At 38.2% G+C, this 22384-nt stretch overlaps 1 protein-coding gene across 1 annotated transcript in view; it reads right to left on the bottom strand.

The window, feature by feature from the left end:
* Positions 1–7585, bottom strand: part of Notum (palmitoleoyl-protein carboxylesterase notum) — a 98003-nt gene extending 90418 nt beyond the window's left edge. Inside the window, exon 1 of the mRNA XM_090380148.1 lies at positions 7245–7585. Within this exon, the coding sequence (XP_090236274.1) occupies positions 7245–7585 (341 nt within the window). The remainder of the gene's footprint in view (positions 1–7244) is intronic.
* Positions 7586–22384: the final 14799 nt, after the last annotated feature.

Raw genomic sequence — 22384 nt, 5'->3', positions numbered from 1 at the left:
GCAGTGGCTGGAGACTAGGCACCTGCGCAGTGATCTGATTGAGGTCTATAAGGCCTTGAATGGGTTGAGCACGCTGAATTCTGATGGGATCCTTCCACTTGTTCAGATTACCAACCTACGGGGACATAAGTTCAAATTAAGAAAGGACAGATGTAGAATAGATGTGCGGAAATTTGCCTTTAGCCAGCGGGTGGTTAATTGCTGGAACAAACTTCCATCTGTCGTTGTGGAAGTTGATAGGTTAAATAAATTTAAGGAGGAACTGGACAGGCATTTGGAGGGAATGGTGTGATTTTTTTTTTTTTTTTTTTGGCTGATGCTGCATAAGCTCCTACACTTGCTTTCTTGCATCATGTGCCACTACTACTACTACTACTACTACTACTACTTTTGTACTTAAAATAATTTTGCATCCAGTTAATTTTTCCATAATTTTATCGTAACTTTCTTTATAAACACTGCGTAGGGACTACCTTGTCCATACTTTGTAAGGGATATATTGTTTTTCGATCTTATGTGCTTTATTCTCAAAATTTTCTTCTATTACTCATTTTTGTCCAAGTATAGAAAGGCAGTCTTTTGATACATGGTCAGGTGTAGACCCCTGATGAAATACCTGATCATATATATATATATAAGCCCTTGCCACTGAAATCTTCGGAACTAGGTATAACTTCATAACTTTCGAATCTTCATAACTGTATTCGAAAATACAGTTATGCATCATATACCTCCCACCTGAGCACACAAAGGAGACAAGAAACGAACTCTATGCTTGGCTTGCTGCAAATCTAAAGCCAGCAATCGACACAATAATAGCGGGAGATTTTAATTTGCCTCTTCCGAAACACAGGGAGGCCAAGAAAGAGCTGGATGCGACATTGGGTGCATTGCACTTAACGCAGCTTCCGACACCAGTGACAAGGGGAATGCAGCAACTTGACCTGTTGTATCATAGTTCCTTAGACATAAGGCTAGCGCAAAACTGCATAAAATTTAAGTCGGACCACAATCCCATTGAAATAGAAGCAGCACTGAAGATACACAAATACATGCAGGGTAACCACACGAACTGGGAAAAGCAAAGTAAGTATCTTTTCTCCGTGAAGTATATTAATGCAGAGGTCATTCTCAGTCACCTGACTAGTTACAACTGGAATGACCTACAAGAAAAGCCAGTAGATGAAGCTTTAGAAATGATCACTAAAAAGCTATACCAAACAGCATTGGAAGGAGCAGCAAAAGAAATCAAAATATCTGAGAGAACAAAAGAATGGTTTAACCCACAACTGAAAGCAAGTTTCCTCAGGAAGCAAAAACTGTATAGAAAATGGCAAAGAACGGGTCATCCTGCCGATCACATTCGTTATAAGAAAGAAAGAGCACATTTCATCAAAGCAAAACGACAGGCACACTGCAGTGTTGTTCATAATAAACTAAAAAGAACAAAAAGAATTACTAGCAATAGAAATAGCACAGAGAATATGACCGAATGCATTTTCAAGGAATGGACTAATAACACTTTTAGTAACCTGCATGGACTGAATCAAATTGAGAACATTGATAATGGTAACAAAATTTTTGAATTCCTGAAAGATTTAAACAAGCGAAACTATTCGGCAATAGAGGAACCAACAAGACCTCCTTTGAGTGAAATACAAATCACCAAAGGGAGCGTAATGAAAGCAATCAACGATCTGCCCAATAAGGCCACTGTTGGACCAGATAAATTTCCAATGTTCATCCTTAAGATAAGTAGCCCATTTATAATAGATCTATTACTGCACATCTTTCAGGAAATCATTAGGTCAGGAGCTTTCCCACACGCCTGGAAAAATTACATTGTAACCCCAATACCAAAGATTAAACACCCAAAATTGGCTGAGGATTACAGACCAATTTCTGTTAGTTGCACCCTACAGAAGGTATTCGAAAAAGCACTGCTTCCCACCATCAATCAACACTGTTTCAGCCATAGACCACCACATTTGCACTCAGTTATTTCGGGTAGATCAACAATAACAAACTTACTGGAAACCCTTTTTCGCGTGCAGAAAGCACTAAATGAGAAAAAGCAAATTGATATTATTTTTTTGGATATCTCCGCAGCCTACGACAACGTCTCAATTCCAGAGCTCATTGCGATTTTAAAGAATTATTTTAATGTAAGAGAAAATTTGTTAACTATAATAACCAGCCTGCTAGAACATAGAAAACTTATTGTTAAGCACCAAAAGCTACAATCTTGCTTTACCATCTCGCGAGGAGTGCCACAAGGGGGGAGTTCTTTCGGCTACTATCTTCGCGGCCGCCCTGGAGCCGTTTCTTGCACGGTACTACAATTTTATAACATATGCTGACGATGTAAAATTCTTCATCACTTCCAAAGACCATGAATCAGCAGAAGGTATTTGTCAGATGGCAAATAGCACAATCCGAGAATTTGAGAGCTACCTGGATTGCATCGGGCTCCGTATTAATGCACAGAAGTCTGCCCAAATGACTATAACTTACAAGCAGAATAAAAATGACATCTCGATCTCTGTGAACGGGTCTAGTGTGGAAAAAGTGCACTCTCACCTGGACCTGGGTCTTAAGTGGGATGACAGACTCACCTTTCCTCAACACTTCGCCCATATGAAGACAAAAATATTCGCCGCTTTATGGGCTACTACACAGGAACTGGTAGAAATTAGGGATCCTCAGCTAGCGACCAAGTACATTTTAATGTGTGTCCTGCCAATTGCAATGTATGCCTCGCAAGTCTGGTCTTCAGCTCCAGATTCACATTATAAGTCCGTCCTTGGGATCGAGTACTGGTTCTTGCGATGGCTTAACAGAGTTGCTGGCCACCCTTTTACTATCTCAAGGGCCATTCTCTACTCAAACCTTAACATCACACCCTGGATGCAGCGGACAATTAACAGGAACATACACACTCTCGCACAAATGCTCACAGGCAGAGTAGATGCTCCAGTCCTGGATAATATTCTAGTTAAACCGCGTGTCACTGCTAGACTTTGCGGAGAAGTAAATAATCCACTGCGTTCAGTCCTGAACAATCTTAGTAGCCTGCAAAGATTCTTCCCATCAAATGGAGCGAAAATATTTAACTCTCTGCACATAGATGCCGAAAAACTGTGTGAGGATGCAACATACCGGAAAGAGATCTTCCAGGATTCGTACAGACTTACCGAAATATGAATCGGCTGCAAAGTACCAAAGAATTGTGAATAAAAGTGAAACTTTCTGCTTTAAGAACAATAATAATTTGTTGACTGTAAAAATATACCTTCTGTAACAGTTATGTAAATATGTAATTTATAGATGGAATTATTAGTGAATTGTAAATATATGAGTTGTATAATATTAGTAAATTAATAAGAGGAGTTTACCTCAATGTAGTACGTAGAACACTTCCGTATGATACCCTCCAGAAATTAAAACGTAAAAAACGAAAAAATCGACAACTTACCGGTACATTAAAGTAAAATATAAATAATTAAATAATCAATTTAACACAATTCAAAATCAATTTAAAACAATTAAAATTCAAATTAACGCAATAAAAGAATCTAATGAAAATATTCAAAACGATTTTCCTTCCTTACTTTCCTTCCTTACAACACAGCGAAAAGTCCAAAGCACGTTAAATAGGAGAAGGATAAGGTGGGAGACGGTGTCGTCTGTTTTTTCACATAGATACACACGTATCTATGTGATACACGGATGTGGAAAGTTCGGACTAACTATGAGATTTTGGAGCTGGGGGTTTTCACTTTAAGTGTGAACTGGGCCATCATTTAAAATTTAGTATCCGCTGTCGACTTGCATTCGCCGTAGCCGGGTGGTTAGGAGCGAAGGTGCAGAAGTACAAGTGCCTTGAGTGACAGGAGTTTAAGCCCGTGACTGCTAAATAGGGTGCTGTTTCTTGTGTTCTCGCTACCTTATGAACTCCTCTGATCATGTAGTCGTCGTCCCAGAGTATAAACAGAAAATTTATTAATTTATAAACAATGTTACAATATTATAATGTCGAGTCTCAGGCCAGTCTGTTTAAATCTCGGGATGAAAAGGTCACGTTTTGGAACAAAAAAAAAAAAAAAAAAAAAATCTGAGAAAAACAGCTCAAGTTTTGCTATGAAAATTACTCAACACACACCATGATTTACAAAATGAATTTCTCTTCCCTCATCTCTTTGCTATCATTATTTTTTCACCATCTCATTGAACGACAGATAAATTCTCTTAACTCCTCATTTCTAGTTACATTTTAATGGTTCCAGGATCTTCTCCAGATCTTGGGATCATTATTTATGTGCAAGAAACGCTTCCATCTTGTCTGTGTGATGTTGCCGACAACGGTGAACAAATGGGTAGACTAAGACCTGAGATTTAAGTCGGATCTTTCAGGCTTAAAACTCCCTTTGCGGCTTCCGCCAGCGGGAAGAAGTTGAACTTTCACTCCATGTGAGCACGTGCGCACCTTTTCGCCGCGGCATTACCAAAGAGGCGGCCTGCTTTGGAGGATTTCTCCTGCTTCGGCGATTGCGGAAGGCGGCTCTTGTTAAAAGGTGTGAAGGAATGCACTCACGCGCGAAATCTAAAAGCATCCATTGTGCTTGTTTAGCCTTATCGCAAATACGATCAGCGCACCTGGGTTTTAGGATTCAGCAGATTAACATAGGATTTCTCAGTAGAAATTTACTGTCAATGTCAGAAAGGGGGGATGGAAGGTGGTGGGAGAGTGTATTATTCCAACTTTTTGATTTTAATCTTATAATTGCTTATTGGAACTTTAAATAAATAGCAGTTTTAATATTGCCCTAATTTTGTCTAGTTTTAACAAAAATAGCAATTTAATTTATTATTATTATTATTATTATTATTATTATTATTTATTTATTTATTGTTATTATTTCTGAGTATACCGTAACTCCTAATTTAAACTAATATATAAATTTTCCGATTACATTATACATTTACTCTGCTACGATGACCACTGTCGCCGTTCACAGCACTGTTGTATGATCTATTCTCGCTCAGTCACGAGAAAAAAGATACGGCCGCGTATACCCATTGTTTTTCGCTCTCGATGTGCCAGGTGGTGCACGGATTCCTTTCATCCAGTACTGCACATGTCCATATTTACGTAGTGATAGCTTTCGTTTTGGTTTACATCATAAACCTGATCGTGGAGTACGTTCTTCCTGCTTACCCTGTGCTTGTCGCTGTGGGATTTTCTGCGAACAGCCTCTGATTATAGATCGCCAGTGACACTATAGTGGCTTCAGCCTTTATCATATTGGAGAAGCGTGGGTTCGAATCCAGCCAGGAGACTAGAGGAATTCTTTAAAGACTTCTTGAAATCAGGACTGTGGTTAGCAGATCTCGGAACTCTAACGCTTGCGAATTTTGGAAACGGTTGGATCACTGGTTGGCAGTAGATGGAGGAACAAAACGGCAAATCGCCATTCGTGTGTCTGGTGACCCGAATCGTTGGGCACTGTTGTAAAAATAGAATAAATGTATATAATCTTTATTTGTCCTACTAGGTACAGGGAGGTACTTGGATATGTCGTGTGAGCTTTGGTAGTATCAAAACAAAATCAAAAAAAGGGAGGATCCACCGACTTAACAATGGGAAACAGATGTCACAATCTGCCAGATTTCTAGCATTGTAACTCCATCCTTCTCCGCGCCTGTCGGGGAGCACGATCAGTAGTTAACTACAAGAAGTGGAGTGGGGGGGGGGGCTGTAGCTCACTATCTGTTATGTAGTCTGCCTCTGAGGCTATTCTATCATTGTGAGATCTTCAGTGGAGCCGGAACAAAAAAAAATAAATTACATATTATATTAGGGCCGCCCAATATTTCTAATATATACCCATATATCTATTTTGTCTGTAAAACCCCCCAGTTTCTGGGGGGGGGAGAACCTTGCTGTCTACACCTGAGACCAACTAACTCAGCCACGGAGTGAAACAAGCCCACTAAAGTTCCTCGCGTCATCGACGGGATTCGAACCCGGGCCTTTTCCACCAGGTGTGGGGAGGACGGTGACGATACCACTGTGCTACCCGCGCAGATAGTGGTTCTGGAAGAGTGTAGAGTGTATTTAGTGTCAAGCGGCACCAGGGGTTACCCCCATCTCCGCGTTGCTTTCATTGTAGGTGTGCCAGTTCACTGGAAAGGCCAGAGATTTAAAAGTGTATGGATATTGTATACGTATAGTGTTATGTACCGCTGTTCTTCTGGCCATTTAGCCGCTGGACCCCTGCTGAGGCCCAACGTTGGCCGCACTCAGCCCCGTAGAGGCAGGCCAGGTATACCAGCATTATAATTATTTACTCTGGCAGTGTATTTCGGTGGCTAGGACATAAAAAAAAAAATTGATCTTTCGCGTGGGGGGGGGGTTATAGCGTTAGGATTTGAAAGGCCGAAACTATTGGCAAACATTAATTTGGACATGATTAAATTTGGACGAGTAGTGCAATCGCTTGTGTACAGATAGAGTAGGGAGGAAGACTGGGGGGAGAGACAGAAATATGGGGTCAATAGGGAAGGCAACCCCAAGGAAGGTGCTGGAAAAGAGAGAGAGAGAGAGAGCTGCTTGGGAATAAGAACGGTATCATGTCGTCTTTCATGACCAATCTCGTTTCTGTTTGGAATCCAGCGACCGCAGTATGCACGTATGGAAACACGCCATGGACAATGTTAATCAAGTCTGCATCAGGGAACAGCATACCGGGCCAAAGTCCAGAATTACGGTATGAAGAGCTGTCAATTACAACAGCCGTGGTTGTTGTAACTGGTCGTTATTAATGGCACTTTGACGGCAAGACATTGTGTTTAAACCATTCTAAGACTAGTGCCTTTGTCCTTTCTACGTTTCATCCCAAACTCACAGCAAGACCATGCCCTCCCACATGTAGCCCTCATATCTCAACGGTGACTACGTGATGTAGACATGCTTCCTTACCATGCAGCTTCCTTAAACCTGTTATTTGGCTGCTTGCATCGCTGTTTATAGAGGTTATACTTCATATTGATGTTTCCACTTATTTTGAGTTCAAAGCATGCACTCAATTTAATGACAAGAAGTGTATTTAAAACAAATGACTTGGTTTTTGGGCTCAGTTGATCACAATGTGGGAAAGAACATTGCATAAAGATTTTTTTTTTTTAATTTTTTTTTAACCATTCTCTTTACCGATATCAGAGGAACTAACTCACACACTTACCCAGCTGGGGAACCATCATTGCAGGTAACAGATTTGTTGGAAAGTAGCGTTTTTCTCATGCTCGGTATTTTACCTGCCCGACATTCTTGAAGTTCTTTCAGTAACTGCCTGACAAGTTCTAAACCTGGATTGCCTATCTTTGTCAAACCCTGAGTATTAAGCAATGCATTAAGTTCTTGACCAAGAACTCGGGAAACTGTAGTTGGCGTTGGATTCGTCTGAGATTCCAGTAACGGACTAGAAGATACTGTAGTGAGCCAAGTGACTAGTAACCATAAACAGTAAGCAAATTTCGATGGTACTGAGTTCGTAAGAACTGACAGTGTAACTTCTTCTTCCATGCCGGTTCACTGCAAATGAAAATAAAATCAGTCAGTAAAAGTATCATCGGTTTCGTTTAAAATATTAAAAAGAACGAGAAATAAAGAATAACATGGCTAAACTTTAATTACATTCGGACAGTTAAAATTTGAAAATTTCGTAGTACTTTAGTAATAATTTGTATTTGTATCTACCTAAAACAGAAGAATCCCTCATAATTTTTATTTAATTTGTGTAAAATCACTTTATATATATATATCTTCTTTCGTCTTTTCAACCTCCAACCCAAGCACGGTACTATAGGTTCCAATACCTCTTGTGTTTGGGGTTTACATAAAAAAAAAAAAAAAAAAAAAATATATATATATATATATAGATAGACAGATATATATTTATATATTTCTTTATTTATTTATGCCATTTAGGTCTCATATATCAATGCCCAAGGCTGACAGCACATTTCATGGTCGTTCTTCTCCCCCACCCGCTATAATGACGACGTTATATCGGTGGCCAACAAAATCCCGCTTTAACTGTCATTCTGGCCAAGCAAGATCATGCCAGTACTTCAAAACCCTTCCAAAAAAATGCCCCTGGACTTGATAAATTTCTCTCGCGTGTAGTACGGTGACTATTTACCGTCCTCCCATTCCAGGTGGAAGGGGCTCGAATCCCGACAATGATTCCTGCAGGAATTTTTATGAATTCACCCCCCCCCTCTGAGTAGTCTGTCTCAGGAGATTTCTTCTCTCGAAATCTTGGGTTTTTCATATAGAAAATAGCAAACTGACAGCAGAATACATGCAATTACAGACATAATATACTGACCCCTTCTAGCGGTTAGTGGCTTTGGCACGTAGCGCACACCTAACATGAGGCCCAAAAATTTGAATATTCAACCAAATACACAAAATTTTGTAGAAGCCTCAAAATTCTACATCGCCTCAGGACCCCAGCTGATAGGTGAAGAAGAAATCTGAAGAACTTATTGTTATTGTATTTTCAAAAATAAAAAAAAAAAAAAAGGAAAGAACCTATGTGTCTGCATTTTCTGAAACATTTAAAAATTCAAAAAAAATTTTAATTTGAAATTCTGAAGCGTAACTAGAAATTTTGATGTCTATAGCCATATCTTCTTTCATCTTCTCAACCTCCAACCCAAGTACGGTAACTAAGTACTATAGGTTATAATACCTCTCGTGTTTTGGTGTTTTCATAAAAAAAAAAAAAAAAAAAAAAAAATTATCAAAGATGCGCCTTAGTTTTCATAAATAATTAAATTATAATTATAATATAAAATTATGAATAAATTATTATCTATAAAATGTAACTTTTTATGTAAAGGAGGCAGGTTTTTACAATTGATTATAATAATTGTCATGTTTTAAAAATGAATTACAGATTCAGTTATTCTTCGAACTTAGTCACCTAAGATGAATCGGCAATTCGCCATAATTCTAGTTCTGCCTCTTTTGAAATTATAAAGAGTGAAAACCTTGTTGGTTGGTTGTAACAGGGTTTAGGCGTATCAGAAACCTTAGGCCATATTGTGCCGTATATAATATGTCTGTAAATTGCGTGTGTTTTGTTGTCGATTTGCTGCTTCCTGTGAAAAAACCTGAGTTTCCGGGAGAAAAATCATGCTAGCCTTGCCTGAGAACGACCAATTCAGCCACCCTGTGAAAAAGGCCCATGAAAATTCCTTGCGTAATTGGCAGAATTCGAACTCGGGTCTTTTCCACCCGGTGTGGGGAGAACGGTGATTATACCAACTGTGCTACTCACGAGGGCTGAACATCTTTATATTTATATAAAGATGTATATTTATCAATGATATTGATGAAGGTATATCAGGCTTAGTATCGAAGTTTTCAGATGATACAAAGGTTGGCAGGGTTGTTAATGAGGGTAATGGCAGTGTGCTACTGCAACAGGATCTAGAAAATTTGGGTAGATGGGCTGAGAAGTGGCAACTGAAGTTTAACATTGAACAAATGCAAAGTACTGCATATGGGTAGAAGTAACCCCAGAAGAACGTGCCGAGTGGTACTACACTTAGGGTGGTAGAAAATGAAAAAGACCTGGGAGTAATTGTGCAGTCAGATATGAAGTTTTCTGAGCAATGCAGACAGGCTGCCAGAGCAAGTCATGGGATTTTGTCAATGATATACAGGAATTTTGCTAGCAAGGAAAAGGAGGTGATTATCCCTTTGTATAAGGCAATGGTCAGGCCGCACCTTAAGTACTGCGTACGGGTCTGGAGGCCTCATTTTAGGAAGGATGTTGAGTTGCTTGAGCGTGTACAGAGAAGGGCAACAAGATTGGTGAAGGGAATGAAGGGGTCCTCTTACTAAGAAAAGCTTAAGTTCTGCAAATTGCAGCGGCTGGAGACTAGGCACCTGCGAGGTGATCTGATTGAGGTGCAATCTGCTGTAGAACAGATGTCAATCTGTTCTACAGCTGTCTCAATTAACGACAGCAAATCTTGAGTTCTGAAATGTCAAGTTTTTTATTATTATTATTTTTTATTCGCTTTTTAGTGAATGGAATTCTTTGTAAAATTTTATATAAATTCTGTCAGTGGAAGTACTAACTGTTTTATAAATTCTTGTAAGAATTATTTTCCTAAAATATAAGTAACACTGAAAAAAACATTTTTTTTTTTTGGTATTTTTTTTTTAACTTTAGTAACTTCAATTTCTTCTTATTATTTTATTTTCATATGAACATTCTTTTAATGTGATTGCATTTTACTCTCATATTAGTGCCAAAACACATGTTAAGCATTCGGTGACCATATTTTCTTGGAGAAAACAAAGGACAAACCCGAGAAAATGAAGGACAAATCTGAAATAGGTTCATAAGGATAAAAAAATAGTTTATTTTTATTACTTTGTTTTGCAAAGGAAAGTTCGAGAACAAAACTAGAAAAAATTTACAAAAATATTTTTAAAAAACGCATATTCTAATAAAAATATCTAACATCAAATAATATATGTAAATTTATTTAAAAACGACAACTCAATTTTCATATTTTTCCCATAAATGAACTTTTTTTAAAATGTCATGCTCATCTTTTAAAAAGTCATACAACTGCGCACAACTCATATCAAAATTGCATTTAGTATAAATGCAAACTTCTACTGTTTCAACTTTTAGTTGTGTTTTTTAGCTCCACATATTGTTTATTACTAAAAATATTCTCTCAGTAGGAGCATTTAATCCCGGCAGACAGGCAAAATTTTTAAAAGATATTTGTTTATCAATAAATTATCAAATTATCAATTATCAAATAAAATATCTAAATATTTCAACCCATTTCTGATGGCAGGTCATTTCCTCATTTTGTCGCCACTCTTCGAGTTTTTCCTTAGTAACACAATTTTTAAAATAACAAACTTCATCGTATAACTCGCCATCGTCAATATTCAGTTTTCTTTTAATTGAAATAAAAGAAACGTTCTCCTCAACCTTCGTCCACAATGTAATTTCTCACAAAACAATCTATTCAAATACAGTACGTACTTCCATTTCTAGAAAGGCGCTGTTCCAGTGATTCAAATAGTCAATGCAGGTTTGGTAAAATGATTGAACTTCCTTTAAATAATTTTACATCAACGATGTTTTGTTTTTCTTCTAATTCTGAAATGATTTTTTTAATATTCATTGGTAAAAATTCTTGATATTTTCGTTCACTCAACTTTAATTTCAATTCAATTAAATTGACAAAAGATCATAATTCATTTCACACATAGAAATATCTTGAAATTCAATTTTTAGAATATGTTTATGAAAAGATGAAGCTTTACTGTGAACGAAAAATAACAATAATTCAGCTAACGGATCGTTAAAAAAGTTTTTGGGAACTGTGGGACATCTTTCTTGTTCCAGAAAATACAATTTTAGCGCCTTAAAAGTTTCAAAATCCTTTCTAAAGCAGGTAGAAGAGTTAACCATCTAGTTTTGCTCTAACCGAGTAGTTTTTTATACTGCACATGTATCATCACATATTTCCTTAAATTTTTCAATTCTAATTGTGTAGATGTATAGCGGCGAGAAGAAGAGGAAGAAGGCAGTAACTGACATGCCTAACCCACTACGGTTAGTGTTAATTCCCCCCCCCCACCCTTGCCGCTGTTTTAAAATCGGGAACTCGTTTTTCTATTTTAAAACAGCGGGAAGGAGGATAACACCATAAGACTGAGGCGGTCTGGAGGGGGGGGGCCCTATTCTAAAGATCAGCCACTAATACAAATAAAAATTCACTAATACAACTTCAATATCAATATCAACTTCATCAGCCTTTTCCGTGCGAAGCATACTCGCTACATCGGGTATAAACAAAAATAAAGCACAAAAGTGGGTTTTTGAAAAATAAAAAATCTAAGGACGGCTTCCTGAAATAAAGGACTTTATCAGTCCTTTATTTCAGGAAGGACTGACTTTATAATAATGGACGAATGGTCACAGCAGTTATGCACTGTGTTTGAATCTAAAAACTTCCGTAAATTTAATTTTTCTTATTTTTTTTTTAACTGGGATCATTCTTGACCGTAAATAATAAATAAGTTTTTCCGTTTATGCTCCGCATGGTTGCTGTTATTGGGATTAATGACACAAGGGCTATTGAGGCCAAATTGTGTCTGTTCACAGTTTATTTACAGGCAACATCCGCATGGTTGCATACGACCAGAAGAGCTTACAAAAACATTGCTGTAGTTATCAGTCACGTGGACCACTGTCAACTCAAACGCGTGTATACTACTGTACCCTTGCGTTTGACCACTGGGCAACGTCGCAATTATGCCGCATAATATATGGATAATAGTTGCGGGTTAAGAACGCATTGAATATCAAGAAATCAAGTCTCAACTAAACACAGAGAAATGTTTACTGTATTAAGAACTTTAGCTCTAAAACTCCCTTAACTTTTTTTTTTTTTTTTTTTTTTTTTTAGAAACTACTCTTAACGTCTGTCATTAAAATGCATCATATATTTACCTCTGACTCTATCCTTTAATTTAAAAATTTGGAATCATTTATAACGCTAACCTTAAATGTCAAATACGTATTCATTCTCTAAAAATTAATTCATGCATGACATGAATTAATTTTTAGTGATGTTTACCGCACAAACTCTTTTGTGGGGGGAGGGGGAGGTGTAAATATTGGTCTAGTGGTTGTTACATTATCAACGCATACTAAAACTTCAACTAGCTAGAGTCAAGAGAGAACAAGTGGGTGGGACAATTTTATGTCAGGGTAATAATGATCTAACATTAAGTATCGTACGGTTATAAAAGGTTTCATGACACCATTATTGCAAAGCGGTCGATTACTTGGCTATATTAATCACCATCCCAGCACATGAACTCACCCATTTCCATTAATTTAAAGGAAGAATACAGCAGCATCTTGTATACTTTCTAAAATTATGTAACAAGAGAAACCTGTAAATGTGACTCACTTTCCATCGTTAAAATAACTATAATAGTAATAATGATGAGAACGTTGGGAAACCTCATTTTATCAATGATTGATTATCATTAGTTAGTTCAGAGAATAACTAAAACAGCGAGAATCTTGCACTATATGATCAAAATTATTCGGACAGCCTTCCACGAATATTGTGTGCTGTGCTAGCAGCACATTAGAAGCCAGTATGGGCCGTTAATGCGAAATTACAGACTTTCAACATGGTGGCTGGGTGTCACAATAGTAACATTTCTGTGCGCACAACTGCGACTCATACGAATCTCCAAAAATCCACTGTGCCGTCTAGATCTATCAAGTCTAAGAGGCCACAAGAATATCTGACTATATGGCAGTCATCTGTAGAGTTGTGTAGCTCTGGGCTCAACTGCAGAAAGCTTCTAATATGCGAAATATCACGGTTATCAGTGCGAAACGGCATTTGGGGGGGGGATGGTCTTGTTTCGGATGTTTATGAACTCTAGAACGGGGCAGAAGATGCCGTTGAGTGACCGCTACCAGTGTTTCGTAATCTCGCTACCAGGTGTGTTTGGGACTGGAGATTGCCCGGAAAGTGCTTTCTGTCGGAATGTATCGTATGAACCATGGAGTTTGGCAGAGGCGATCTGATGGTATGGGACAGTTTCAGCTGGCTAGGAATTGTTCTGTTAAAGGTGGTACCTGAAACCATGACGTCCATGACCTACCATAGTATCTAAGACAAGGATGGTTTGTGAACAAAAAAATTGGATTGGTAGGCTAAAAGTAGGGCCTCAACTCCAATGAACACTTGTGGGACAAACTGAAGCACTGAATTAGGCTGTGATGTAAACGACCTTTCTCCAAACCAGCAGGGGAACTGTAAGAGCAATGGTCAATGGAAGTGAATTCCGACTGACACCTATCAGAAATTGGCAGAATGCATGCCAAGTAGAGATAAGGCTGTGATACAGGACAAAGGTGGCCAAACTGTTTATTAGAGAATACTTTTTTTAGTCACATAGTTTTCCTGATAGTTTTCTTTAGACTTGATAACCATTCTCAAAGCGGGCATTCTCCTTCTTTCTGTGGCATTGCCTTCGTGAGTAGCACAGTTGGTATGATCACCGTCCTCCCCTACATCAGATATAAAAGTCCCGAAATCGAATCCCGATGACGCAAGGAATTTTTATGGGGTTTTTCACAACGTGGCCGAGTTAGTCGATCTCAGGCGTAGACAGCAAGGTAAAAAAAAGAAAACCCAGAAACTGGGGTTTTTTCACCCAGCAAAGAGCAAATCGACCACAGAACACGCGCAATTTACAAAAATATTATATACTGCGCAATATGCCTAAGTTGTTGATGCGCCTAAAATCCTATCACAATCACTCTGTGGCATTCCAAATACTTAGAAGAAACCTCAGCTTTCCGATCGACTGTTAGCAGCTTTGGATACCACCTTAGGCTCACTTTCCGCAAGAGGAGAGTTTTATTATACAGTTTTAATTACACAGTGAACGGTGAACGACTAAGTTTAGAGAATGTAAAACTGCAGAATTTTATTAAGTGTTCTATAAAATTATATTCTTAGTAATTAATTGATAAGGGGATAACTAAAATAAAAAATAAATCAATTAATTTAAGAAAAAAAATAGAACGCGACTGAACTGTAACACATTGCGTACATTAAATCACTTGTTAATATTTTAAAGATAGCTAAAGGTTTGTTAGGTTTAAAACTCTTAAATCATTCGGAATACTGAAGGAACAATGAGATTGTCGACTTTTACAATAAAAAAATAAAAAAAAAAGTTTTAGGCTCCCTCGCCCCCTAAATTTTTTTTTCTCTCTTTTTTCTTTCTTTCTTTCTTTTTTTATTGCGTTGCGTCTCGATACACGTGTCTGCCAGCACAACCTGCTCTTGTAAACGGTTGAGAAAGCCACGATGTCAGAGTCGTCTAGTCTCTTCCACGGTCCAGAGCTCTTGGATGTCACTCCGGCGCCACACAACCATAAAGCCATTCCCACGGGCGGTGAGCAATTCGGCACCACGTCCTGCGTAATGAGTGTCAATTAGTATGTGACTACATGCCTCTGACGTCCTGGAGGTAGCTCTAGTGGAGGGGAGAATTAGGGGACACCTTAATGTGTCAAAGGGAGTGTCGTGTACTTAAGAAAAACATGCCAAACCTCACAAGGTGTATGTGAAGGTGAAAGCTGAGCAGAAGTCATAAAATGTAGAAAGTAGCTGACCTCTTCCATTACGAAGTGCGAAGGGATAAGAAACAATCCATTGCTTGTAACAGTAGATTTGTAAAACTTTATCCCACTTTGGTATATTTCAGAACTCGAGCCAATTAAAGGAACCTTTTATTCATCAAAATCAAAATAACTGTAGACAGTTAGTATTACTGTATTAGTATTAGAATTAATTGTGGTAAATGATCCAAGAAAGCAAGCTTATACAGCATCAGCAATCGACCGCCTGTTGGCTGAAGAAAAAATTCCACACTTCTGTTCTGCAACTAACCTTTCTCAATTTGAATTTATGCTCCCTCATGTGCATAGTCTGAACAAGAGGAAAACTCCCATCGGCTGAGTTGAGTTTAGTTTTGCTCAAGCCATTCAAAGCCTTAAACATCATCTCGTAGGTGCCTAGTCTCCAGATGTTGCAATTTGCAGAATTGAAGCCTTTCTTGGTAATTAGTTTAATAAAATTAGTTTACTCAAACCTGAAGATAAATTACACTGATCGACAAAATTAACAGAACAAAACGTTTTATTAACAGTGTCGTGGAAAGCAAACATTTGATATAATAGGTATCCTGGCAAGCAAACTGCGAGTATCCAATACAAATCGATCTCCCACCTTACAGAGCCTCACATTATGCAAATTATTCCTGCTTATAAATTGCGACCACATCACTTCATTCCCAATTTTTGGCTTTCTCAATGGGATAGCCACATTTCCAGTACTCTGGATGTCAAGTCATCGTCGTTAGATGATCCTTTGAGATGGCGGGCCGTTAGACGACTTGAAACTAGGCAGTCGCAGGCGGAGGTAGCACGTTGGCTTAATGCGTTACACAGCGTTGTCTTGGCACTATGAAAGCAGTTTCAGGAGATAGAACCCATTACAAGAAAAGCTGGGCAAGGCGCCAGAGGGCTACGTCAACCAGAACAGATCACTATCGGGCTCTAAGAGCAAGACGAAACCCTACGATGTCCTGTAATGTCTCTTGGGGTTGCTGCGGCCACAGGTGAAAACATTTCCAACCGGAAAGAAGGCTCAATTCAAGTGGACTCCACGCAAGAAAGCCAACGGTTTGTATGCAATAGCCCAAAACCACCGGGAGCTCATCGAAACTGGTGCCATGAACATGTGACTTGGAGCTCTGACAAATGGGGTAAAAGTTCTGTTCTCTGATGAGTCCCGTTTTAGCTTACAAACAGATTCTAGACATAATTTCACTGGAGACAACGAAGAATGCGGTACCATCCCTCCAACATCAGAGAAAGGGACACTTATGGTGGAGCGGTGTTCTCGTGTGAGGTGGAATGATGATCAAATGCCGCACCCCTCTTCATGTTTTTGATAGGGTATGGTAACTATGCAGAGGTACCGAGAACAGATCCTAGAACCCTATGTGCTACTTTTTAGGCGTGCGGTTGGCCCAGATTTTCTTTTCATGCACATAGAGCTCAAGTGGTGGAGAAATATCTTGAAACTGAAGATATCCAACGACTGTCGTGGCCAGCACGATCGTCACACTTAAATCCGATCGAACATGTGTGGAAAGCCCTTGGGCGTCGCACTGCACACTGGCAGCCACTTGGTAAGCTAAGGTCTGCGCTGGTGAAGGAATGAGATTTATTGCCGCAGAATATTATAGAGGAATATGGATACTCATATATTGAGAATGGTTCACGGCCGTCAGGCCTGTTTAGCCGTTGGAAGGGATCATACCACGTGCTGATGTCATGTGATCATATTTTCCAGCATCTTCTGTATTGTGACCTCCTTGGTAATTCTTATACAATCCCTATAAAAATCCCTTATACCTATCTGAAGTTTCTCGCTGTCTTCTCATTTCATTGTTATTCTATATTACAACACCATACCAAATTCTGTTCCGCTTCATCGCAAGCTGCACGAGGTTCATCAAGTTTTCTAAGTGTTCTGTTAATTTTGTCGAGCAGTGTATTTACTAATAAGCTATAAATGATTAGCGATGAATAGAGGTAACAGCTTTAGAAATGAGCATGTGATTATTGTTTAATTTGATCATTACTGAATGGTCAAATCTCAACCGACCACTGACAAAACCTATTAATAAAGACTGCAGCTCGAAGATGGGGGAGGGAAGTACCCATACAGCATCTCAATAAATTTCAGGCTTGTCTGGACAGCAGATTCCACTAGTCCTAATGTAGCAGCAACTATTTATAAATAGAATATTTATTTACTTATTGTAATGTAGGACCAAAATAGAAAATGTAAACATAGTTTATGCTCCTTGAATTATCCTGTGGGACAAAATAAATCGGCATTATCTTACAACAGCATTTTCAGCCCACAGGATTTAGTTTATTCTTGGGCCACCCCAACATCTAATGTGTTTGCCAATAGTGTCCTCATGGACCAGGGTAGGTATTAGCATCAATGCTGTTTCAAGTGAGACGCTTCCTTTACTAACACAAATGCAGAAAAGTAGTCCTGAACGTTCACTAACTGGCGCGCCTAACACATCGATGCCACGGGCAATCGTACACCCTTAATGCTAATCTGAATACAATTAGTACTGCACCGAAAAGTATATTGCACGCTTCTAATCTGTTGTCGCATTATACACATTTTACGTTCGTTCTAGCATATCAGTTACAATAATAATAAAATACACTACGATATTAATAATAACTAATTTATTCAGAAAAGAGTTTACATTGCAACTGTAATTCTATGTCACTTCCTTGATTACCTATGCCACTTCCTTTCCTTGATTTTTTCTATTTTTATTTTATTAATTAATTAATTATCATTTGTATTTATTTATTAATTATTATTTATTTATTTATTTTTATTTATTTATTTATTATTATTTTTATTTATTTATTTATTATTATTTTTATTTATTTGTTTATTGATTTTTTTTTTTTTTTTTTTTTTGCTATTTGCGTTAGCAGTCCAACCGATTCAAATATCGCGTTTTACGAATTTCATCATTCATTTAACGTCTGTATTGATGCGCCAACAACTAACAAAAAAAAAATCTGTATTATTATTTTTTATATTTTGGCTTTTTCTCTCTATCTATTATTATTTATGAATTATTTTTATATTACTTAATTTCACCTTAGGTGGAATGCGCAGGCTCACCTGCCTGATATACCTTGCGCAAGAAACTTGATCCATTCCTCCTTAAAATTTTCTCGTGCCGTTTCACTTTAGTGAAACACTACAAGCCGGGTTCATTTCCAGTTTCCTGTAAATCGAGCGTTTACGAGTTTTTTTTTTTTTTTTTTTTAAGCTATACGTAGCATTCCTCAAAATACCTTTAATTATTTACAATATTTTGTAAGTGTCGGATGTGATAGATATAAACATTCATTTTCCCTTGTTTACTAAACCCTGCAGAGAAAATGTGTTTGTTGTTCCAACGCAATTAATTACAGTGTACTTTATTTCGAGTAACTGTTAAAGCAAGCTACAGCGAATCATTGCAAGTATTCTGTCCATTCTTTAAGTCAGTAGAAAAGCGGTTCTTGGTAAGGGTTTTATTTAAAAGAAGAAAAAAAAAAGTTTCCTGATAAAAACGTTGTATCTATTCAAGCGCGGGGGGGAGGGGTCACCCCTGCGGTAGATAACAGCTCCAAGCAGCATTTCAGATACAGGCCGAGGGGTCGGTGAGCGACCGAAAACTAGTTGAATCGCATTCGGTGGAACTTACACAAGAAACGCAACCCTGCTAACCGCTGAAGCCCTGCGCGGCCTTGCTGGTATAATTAAAGACCCGCATGAATGCTATAATTTAAGGACCTAAAGCAGTTGGCCATGGTGGCGGTACTTTTGAAAATTACGATGATGGTTCCGAGCACGCTTCATAAACAATCGGTCCTAACCTCGGCACGTTGGACTGAAGCGTGGGCGGCAAGAGAGCGCGCGTGTCTTGCCGTGCCTCGCGCACACACTGCTATCTGAAGTACTGTTGGCTACGAGAGCTGCATGAAATAAGTCACCCTCTTGGCCTCCGGCACATGCACCTCATTCATCTTCCCTAACTACTGCCAACACTACAAGCCCGTAATGGTACCAAGCGGAGTTCCAGAAATTTGATTTAGTCTGATTTATTTAGTTTCCTAACGAGCCACAAGTAGCCAATTACATACGATCATTTTAGTTTTTGGAAAACAAATGTAACAACAACGAACACTTCAAAAGTTGTTTTAAAATTCTGAAGTGTCTTATTACGAAAACTACGTTGGCAATAAGGCCAAAAATACGAAACCCTTTTCATGTTTTTTTTTAAACTATCGTACTCCACTGTTTGCCACAAGTACCATCACTCCCCCTGTGAAAGACCACGCAGAAATGAGATAGAGACATGCGCATTTTCAGTCTTTCATGACTAAATGTTTTAAACCACGCCTAGACCAAGCATATTACTTTTAGTTATATTTCAATTATTTCGGCCTTCCACTAATTCAAAAGTCGCTTGCAAGGGTTAGCAGCGCACCTAAGCGGTACGGAACGTTTGATGCATTATCAAAAATAAAATAAAATGAAAATTACCATTATTGCATCAGGAAAGAAAATTTTAGATAAAAGTCATTTTATATCTAAATCTTGTACTCCGTAATATTAATAAAATTGTTTTATCAATATTACAAAAGAATTATTAATAAAATTTTCTGGTACTATGGTACTCCTATTCAGTGGTTTATTGCGCATTATATCTGTATAAGTGTAAGTACAGTGATTGATTTGCATGCTGTATAGCAGGGGCATCCAACCTTTACTTTTGGCTGAGCCAAAACAGTTAAAATGATGAAGGTAGCGAACCACATGGGTCCTCGACCGAAGCTGGCCGCAAAAACAGCTCCTTACGTTAATTACGCATTTTTCGAAATAGAATTTAATATTTATTATCAGAGTTTATATTTACAGTTTGTTTTTGTTTTTACATTCTGATAATACGAAAATCTAACGATTATTCTATAACAATAATAACATTATTATTTGATTATAATAACGTTAAATAATGTAAAAGACACAAAAATATTGTAAGAAAGCAATATAGAAAAATCGAATATTGCTGAAAAACGGATATTTTCGAAAGTCAATATGAACGTCCGCAGGTCGCACAATGTGGCGCGGGCCACAGGCGGGCGGCGGGTTGAACACACTTGTTGTACGGGCTGTAAAACAGCGTTGTCCAACCCATGCAGAGTACCAAGTACTATAGGTTCTAATAACTTTCGTGTTTGGCTATTTTTTTCATTAAAAAATAAATAAAAAGTTCTCCAAAAGTCATTCGAGCACAGACATCTGCAAAATCCTTGTCGGGTAAGGAACATATTATACCACAACGGAAGCTATTCCTTTTAGTGACTATTAATTATTATTATTATTATTGTTATCCGTATATTAACCACAAGAAACTGTGGTTCACCCCGGGACGGCAGTGTACCAGGAGGGTGCATAACATTATAAATATCTGTTCACATTATAAATAATATGGAAATTTATATTAGTGTGATATTAAAAATTATAAATAACAAAAAGTATCATATTTCGCAAACCACCTATACAAGATTTAAACTTTTTGGTAGTGACACTTGTATGCAAATTCTTACTGATTATTCTTTTGCAGTAAACTTGTCTTGGCTCTAGGACTGTTTTCACAATGCCAAACTCGCAAGCCGTCAGTGTGTTAAAATATAAACTTTCCTTTTTCCAAAGTGTTTGATAGATTAATTTTGAAAGGATATTGTGCGACAATTTGTCTTGTGTATGCACATCACAATGTGTTTAGAGCACAAACTGACGCCGTTAAAGGTATTGAAACAGAGTCGTGTCAAGACATCTGAGCACTCTGATGTAAACAAGAAAATTCGGTTCCTCTACACTAGATGAAAAAGGCCCAGTAATACTGTACTCATTTTGTTTTTGTTCCACTACATGAAAAATCGCATTGATACTATTCATCGGCCCCGGATGCGATTGCTTCCAGATTCCAACTTAATACAACCCGTTATTTTTTTTTTTAATTTATTAATTAAAGCGTTTCAATCCAGCTGTCAGTTACGCATAATTTATCAGTACTCTAATATATTCCATTGTTTGCCCAAGTACAGGGAGGAAAATTGCCACGACCAAAACAGATACATATAAAAAAAAACTGAGAATAATCAGATTACATAAAAAATATATATACGTATACTGTAATTAAATATCAGAAAAAGTCCAAACTTCATCGCAAAGAGCTACATCTGTTCAGAATCTGTTGGAAAGCCACCAGAACGAGGAGCTGCCGAGAACAGAAATGCCAGCACAAGGAGCAGTGGATATAGCAGATTCAAGCCTCCACCACAGCAAAGCCTTTCAGAACAATTCCACAGAACTTTAAGTATCTGGTACAACAAAGCCACGACTGTGGTAAATTCTTGAAAGCTTCTCACTATCCAAAGACCGGCGCTACACACCATGACAAGAGCTTGCCACACAGTCTCCCCCAGCGCTACAAGTGATGACAGGAAGCCTGCCCCTTGACCTGGACGTGGTTCGAGCTGGGATAAATTTCCAGCTTGGTCGAGGCAAAAGCACCACATACAAAGAGTTCACCACAGATCCTGCAAGCAACAGAGCAAATGAAAAGAAGCGGCTTCTAGCTTACCTCCATTGGATATGGAAACAACGCTGGTCCCAAACAACAAAGAGACAAATAACAAATAACATCCCTGAGATAAATACAGTCTACCCAACGCTACCGGCCTGGTTTTCCCCAGGTCTATGTTACATATCTGATGACAGGACATGGCGCCATAAGAAGTAAACTGGCCACCTTCCGACTAGTGGACAACCCCCTGTGTGCCTGCGGGTCCCCTGAGACCTGGGACCACATGGTGCACGAATGCCAACACTACGAGGACCTCAGATTAGTATTAATCACCAAGATTCAATTCATACCGAGAAATAATGAACACCACCTTCTGGAGGATACCGAGACTTACAGAGCCTTCTCAGACTTTGCCCAGGCCATATATGCCAAGCGACAAAATTTACCACAACCACCAAACCCCAAATAGGAAAGTGGCGAGATAAATGACAACAAAAGGAATTACCAACATAGGAGAAAGTGCAAACAACA

Source organism: Mastigoproctus giganteus, chromosome 8 (assembly GCF_048544385.1).
Source record: "Mastigoproctus giganteus isolate SK-2022 chromosome 8, ASM4854438v1, whole genome shotgun sequence".
Taxonomy (NCBI): Eukaryota; Metazoa; Arthropoda; class Arachnida; order Uropygi; family Thelyphonidae; genus Mastigoproctus; species Mastigoproctus giganteus.
This window is presented reverse-complemented; position numbering and strand designations above follow the sequence as displayed.